General features: G+C 32.8%; 1 protein-coding gene across 2 annotated transcripts in view; it reads right to left on the bottom strand.

Annotated features, from left to right (window-relative positions):
- The window catches only part of LOC149480209 (adhesion molecule nephrin-like), an 84714-nt gene continuing 78714 nt past the window's right edge, over window positions 1–6000 (bottom strand). The window contains exons 14-18 of one of the 2 annotated variants that reach the window (XM_089706956.1): window positions 4677–4809; window positions 3670–3821; window positions 2367–2470; window positions 1759–1905; window positions 1–1581 (exon numbers count right to left, since the gene is read on the bottom strand). In XM_089706956.1, the coding sequence (XP_089563082.1) occupies window positions 1819–1905; window positions 2367–2470; window positions 3670–3821; window positions 4677–4809 (476 nt within the window). In that variant the 3' untranslated portion in view covers window positions 1–1581; window positions 1759–1818. Of the gene's footprint in view, window positions 1582–1758; window positions 1906–2366; window positions 2471–3669; window positions 3822–4676; window positions 4810–6000 lie in introns of those variants that run through there. The other variant, XM_089706957.1, reaches the window with a different exon arrangement.

The following is a 6000-nucleotide window of genomic DNA, read 5'->3' as shown; positions in this document are numbered from 1 at the left end:
AAATTCAAGTGTGAAATTACAGTATGAAAAACTTGGACTTTTGATTTTTTGAGATTTTATCAAGGAAATTATAAGAAATCTGATTGTTCCGTTCATATTGGACACAGACATTGGCATTGCCATTAATTTAAAAATAATTTTGAAATATATATACGAGAAAAACGTCAGGTTTAGAAATTGTATGAAAAAAAAAATTTGGGTAAAACTAGTATTATCAGCATAAAATAATCCAGAAAAATATTTATCCCTATAATGCCTTACGCATTAAAATTAAATACATTTTATTTTCGACATTTCCTGTTTAACTGTATTTAATTATTTTGCTATTACCTTATTGCTTAATCCGGAAGAGATCTACTCGTATTAATTTAACCTGATCCCAAATGTTTACGAAAATTTAATTTCCCTAGAGATATTAATAGTAAGATTTAATATGCAATAATAATTTAAAATCTATCCCTTTGATATCTAGCTCACTAATACATCAAATTTAAAAGAAACAGCAGAAAATAGTTAATTGACAAAATTAATTTGTTTATGAAATAAAAGAGTATTTAAGCCATGATTTTGAACAATAAAACTTACCTACTTAATTATCATACAATAATGCTCTTAAAGAAAAGTGATATAATTTTTATTCTTAGTGAATTTTTTCGCTTATCTACCTATTTACAAATTTACCGAATAAAACAGAATTTGTAATTATTTTAATTTGTGTACTTATACCTGAATACATTTATAATATCTATAATATACTTACGTTAGAACCATGTTTTACATTTTGGCAATTCGTGCATGATAAGATAACACCTTTCTTGAGCAATTACAATCCGTGCATAATATGAAACTCCATGTTATCTATTTTTATTGTTACAGTTAAAACTCATTTTTCGTAACAACGCACTTTCCCCAGTTGGAACTAGTTTTAACTAGGCAAAATGCGTTTTAACTGTAACATATAGAAACAATCATAATTCGCATACATACATAGATCTTGTATGCTATGACGTCACGTACTTATGTTAAACTATCTTTACATACTATCATAACTACTAATGTACAGAATGTAGTTTTATTAAGTAGTGAGGAGGTAGGAAGGAGGTTAGGTGTGAATGATTTACAGCAACAGTACTGTACATTTCATGGGAAAACGCACTTGAAAATTACAAATTACTTAATGGCAAAATATATATAACACGAATTGATGAAAGAATCAAAATCACAAAGTCTTTCAAAACTGATATCAATAATCAATTCATGTGTACTGTAATATAATATATCCCTATACCACTTTCCACATTTCCAATCCACGCTTCCTTATAATATGTTTCCTTTCAAAACTGCTATCAATATCCAAACCAGTATCTATTTTCCCATATTGAAAACCGTCTTGATTTTACTTACGTAAGTTCCAGCCCAAAGCTTGCACTTAGTTGTTTTTTCTTTCTATCTGTACATACTTAATATATCTTGGTAGGAATCAGGAGGGACCAATCCCATTTCTAAATTTTCCCATACTGCAGCAGTAAACAGTATAATTATAATCTCTATGCAGCTTCTTCTGACCACAGGACCATCTGTCTGATATACAGTTATAGAGGTAACTATGATGATAAATCGAAAGAACAAATCCCAGACATAGAGGTTTACCTCGTCCCACTAACAGAGGTAATTCAGTGCCAAAGTGTTGGGACCTCAGCATGAGTTTCAGTTATGGAGGTTTCTCACTTATCCAGGTCTCATTTAACCAAGTTTCACTGTATTATGTTTTTATATCTATTCCCCATACTGTAGCAGTAAATCAATGTATAATAAGGTCTATATGCAGCTCTCTCTCACAGCAGGCAGAGCTGCAGCAATGGCGGCCGCGCGGGCGGTCACTCCGCGGTTCACTACTGATATGTTCTGCCGGAGAAATAGGGTTATGTTTGAGAATTAATAATTTGTAAGTTGTTAATGAACATAAATCATAAGAGATCATAAAAAAATGAGAAAAATTAAATTAAAAGTTAACCCAATTTTGTGTACTGGTCATCTTGAATTTGACATAGTTAACAGTATTTAAATAGTGAAACTCGTATTGATAAAATATTTAATCTGAAATTTTGTGATGATCGCCATTTTTGACTGAGTTTCATCAAGCATTGCGAAAAATCACCACATGCAAAATAAATCGGCCCATTCGTTTGAGAGCTACAATTGCACAGACAGACACATAACAACTTATTAAATATTTTGAAAGTAAAATTTTCTTTCCTTCTACTTTCTTATAATCTAGCTATTATTTAACTATTTTTATTTATTTATTTACTACACATACTATAGAAAACAAAATTAATTAACTACACTTATAACAAAATACTCACATAATTATTAGCTACACTATTAAAATCTCGATCGTTGTATATCCGCAACGTGTCGCTCTCCACCACACACGTCTTGTATTCTTCTATTTCTATTCTCTTCTTATCTATGACAATATTCATTTCATTAGAGCATTAATTACAAATTAAAACATATTCTAAGCAGAAAGTGATAGAGCAGTTACATCTAAACATAAATAAATAAAAACTAAAAAAACGATCCTCAAAATTTTAATTTATGTATGTAATACAAAATTGACTCATTCTGAGATCAATTGCCTATATTTTCATAAAATATGGCAAATTACTATACATTAAAAAAAAAAGTTAGGGTCATAAAGTTTAATCATCAAAATGACATTCAAATTTGATCCATCTTAATATATATAAATCTCGTGTCACAATGTTTGTCCTCAATGGACTCCTAAACCACTTAACCGATTATAATAAAATTCGCACACCATGTGCAGTTCGACCCAACTTGAGAGATAGGATAGTTTAAACATGTAAGTACCACGGGCGAAGCCGGGGCGAACCACCAGTTTATTATAATAACTATAAACAATAAAACCATCCACGATGATACTTAAGAAGCAAATATTAATTTAGGTTACCGCAATGCCCATATAGTATATTGAAAAAGCCCTAAATTTAGAAAATATTTGTTATCAATAGATTGTGTTATCCAAAAAGCTTTTCCAATTCAATTTTCCCCCAGTTCAATACTCTCCACTTTCTAAACGTAAGCGATACGCAAAAAGCAATCAAAACATTAATTGGCTATTATCTAGATGACCGCCACTTTGATTTATTCGTTGAAACGTTAGATTTACAACACTGGGTAAAGTTAAAAAGTTAAACAAATAAATTACACTTTGATAAACACTTTTGATCAATTTGTTTTAAAAATCTTTGGGATTAAAAATTCTAATGCCAATCATATATTTTAAGAAAATTAATGGCAGAAGTTTTGAGGTTCTTAGTAAACATTGATAAGTCTATAGGAAAAACTTTAAGGATTGTCTATAAGATAATCAGAAAAAAACTTAACACATAAGAAACGCACATCAATTTATGTCCAATTTTCCTAATAATATAAAATTCAATAGTAATACTACCACGACAAATTTAAATGTACCGTCTGCCTACCTTATAAAAATGTTATTACATTTGCCTTATATTTTACCGGAACATTCCTTTTACATAAGCTACAAACCTCAACCGGTTCGGGAAATCGAATAATCAGAAGAACCTACGTCTGTTTTTGGTAGAACAGAACAATTATAAATTTCTTATAACATCTTACCATAATGTACAGGAATGATATCAGGATCTTCATCTGGATCCAATTTGATCTCAAACTGGCTGCTGTAGTCGATCTTCGGGGATGCTGCGTACGAGTTGATGTGATCTCGCTTCGGGAACGAATCGATACTGTCCTCTGTGTATAGCGCGTTGCTGGGAGAGAGAAATGTGAAGTGGTATTTGGTAGAAAGAGGTATATTTTGTATTGAAATATTTGATAGTATAACTATGATGGAGGTATAAGGATGAAGCGAATATTTCCTACCGAAATAATTGGTGACTGTAATAAAAATGGAAATATTGGAAATACTGTGAAGAATAAAGGAAATTAGGATGCATTGGAAACTAGTAAAAATGAAATTGCAAAGTAAAAATTTAGGGCTTTGTCTCACTAAATACGACCAAGTTTATCCATCCACTCTTATGGAAGCTGATAATCCTGTTTCTATTTAAATAAATAATATTATATACAAGCATTGACATAATAATACATACGTATAATGCTTTAAGTAGGTTTAAGTAAGCAATAACATACAATACGGCAGTAAACAGAACATGAACAGTAGCAAAACTCCCTACAAATCGTTCCAAACAGTTAACTCACACAATCAAAGGATTTAAAAGATGCATAGGAATGCGGTAGTCCGCTTAAAAGTCTCGGTAATAAAAGTCGATGCGCATTTTTCTATGTTATCGTCGACAAAGGAGATAGCGGGGCGCCTGATGGTAAGCACTATCTCCACCCGTGAATATTTGCAGAAGCGCAAGTTTGTTTGCAGATATTACGCCTTTACTGTTACGGTTAGCTAACCTTAAAGAGAAGTGGAAAGTATAAACAATTGACGAAAGAAATAATGGAAAGGATTGAGAAAGAGTAACAAGGAAACGGAACTTCGGTATGTTTGTGTGAATGTTACTGTTTCAAGCGTTCGAGAGAAATTTCTAAATATAGTAGTTTTGTAGGGAGTTTCCCTACTGTTTGTGTTGTGTTTACTGTGTTCCACTCACTCGTTGGGCGGCTTGTCCCGCGCGCGGCGGCGGTACGCAGCAGCGAGCGCGGCGCACACGGCCGCGCCCAGCAGCGCGCTGCTCGCCAGCACACACACCACCACCGGTGAGAGGGACAGCGGGAGAGCTGTGTCTGGGTCAGAGACGTTTTTTGTGATAAATGGCTTCATGGCTATACAGCCATGTAGCCACACACAGTTTCCTACTAATAATGTTATTAGTAGGAAACTTATGGCTTTGTCGAATAGAACGCTGCGCTACGGTGCCAGTAATGTACCGACAAATAAGCTAGCGACGTTACAGCGCTAGCAGGTTTGTAGGCAACGCTAACGCTCTTTTTGACATGACAACGTCTTATAATTCGATAAAGCCGGATGCACGCACGAAAAAACATGACTCATGCTGCGTTACCTCGCTCTGAGGCGTTCCATGCAAGCGAGAGCGCGGAACGAGCGATAAAGAAGCACAATCGGCCTTAAGACGTGGTCACATTCAACTATCGTCAGTAAACCGACTTTACAGATAACCAATTTTTTTTCTTTATAGATCCGTTCCTATACCTATTAATGTTGGGTTGTGTCCTTGCGTTCTTTAAATAAGTGAAACTAATCACACACTAAATTATTGTTCCAATTTAAACTAACAGTTCCTAAGATAACCGCATTTTTCAATTAATCTAAATTAGTAGAGATAACTTCTACAACGTGTGAAATTAAATAAAAATTTGTATTTGAGAGAATCCATCCGTTTTTGTTAATTTTGTCGTTGTAAAATAATACAACAGTACAGTGTTTAATTTGTTTCTGAAAGAAATAACTTTTCCCTACAAATAATCTTTTAAATCCAAATAAAGTCGCGCCCTTGGTACAGAAATAAAATTAATATACTTAAGGAAACTCATCGGAAGTTCCCCGCTTAACGCAATTAATCCATATTAATAGCATACATAATACATTTAATATCCCCGTATCAGAATTTCATAAATATCAATTAATTTATGTAGATTTAGTCTCGCCGTAAGATGGCCGAGTGGAGGCCGAAAGGTCGGGAAAATTCCCCGACACTTTATATTTCGGGAGAAATCTCTAAATATATTGTTTTATTTTTATCTTTGCTGTTTATTATGTGTAATTTAATATTATGCTAATTTTGTCTTGTAATTTCCGGTGTAAAGAGGATAAATTGGATGAGATGGATGGTGAAACACTATATTCGTTTTTTTTTAATATTAGATTCATTTATATTCTCAAAAAAAAAATGTTTGATTGCTAAATTTTCATATTGCGTATATTTTCTTGTATGATAATTCAGACCTTAATACGTA

This window comes from Colias philodice, chromosome 18, assembly GCF_061535455.1.
Source record: "Colias philodice isolate Cphi_HAF_F1 chromosome 18, ilColPhil1 Martin Lab GWU primary, whole genome shotgun sequence".
In the NCBI taxonomy this organism is placed as follows: Eukaryota; Metazoa; Arthropoda; class Insecta; order Lepidoptera; family Pieridae; genus Colias; species Colias philodice.
This window is presented reverse-complemented; position numbering and strand designations above follow the sequence as displayed.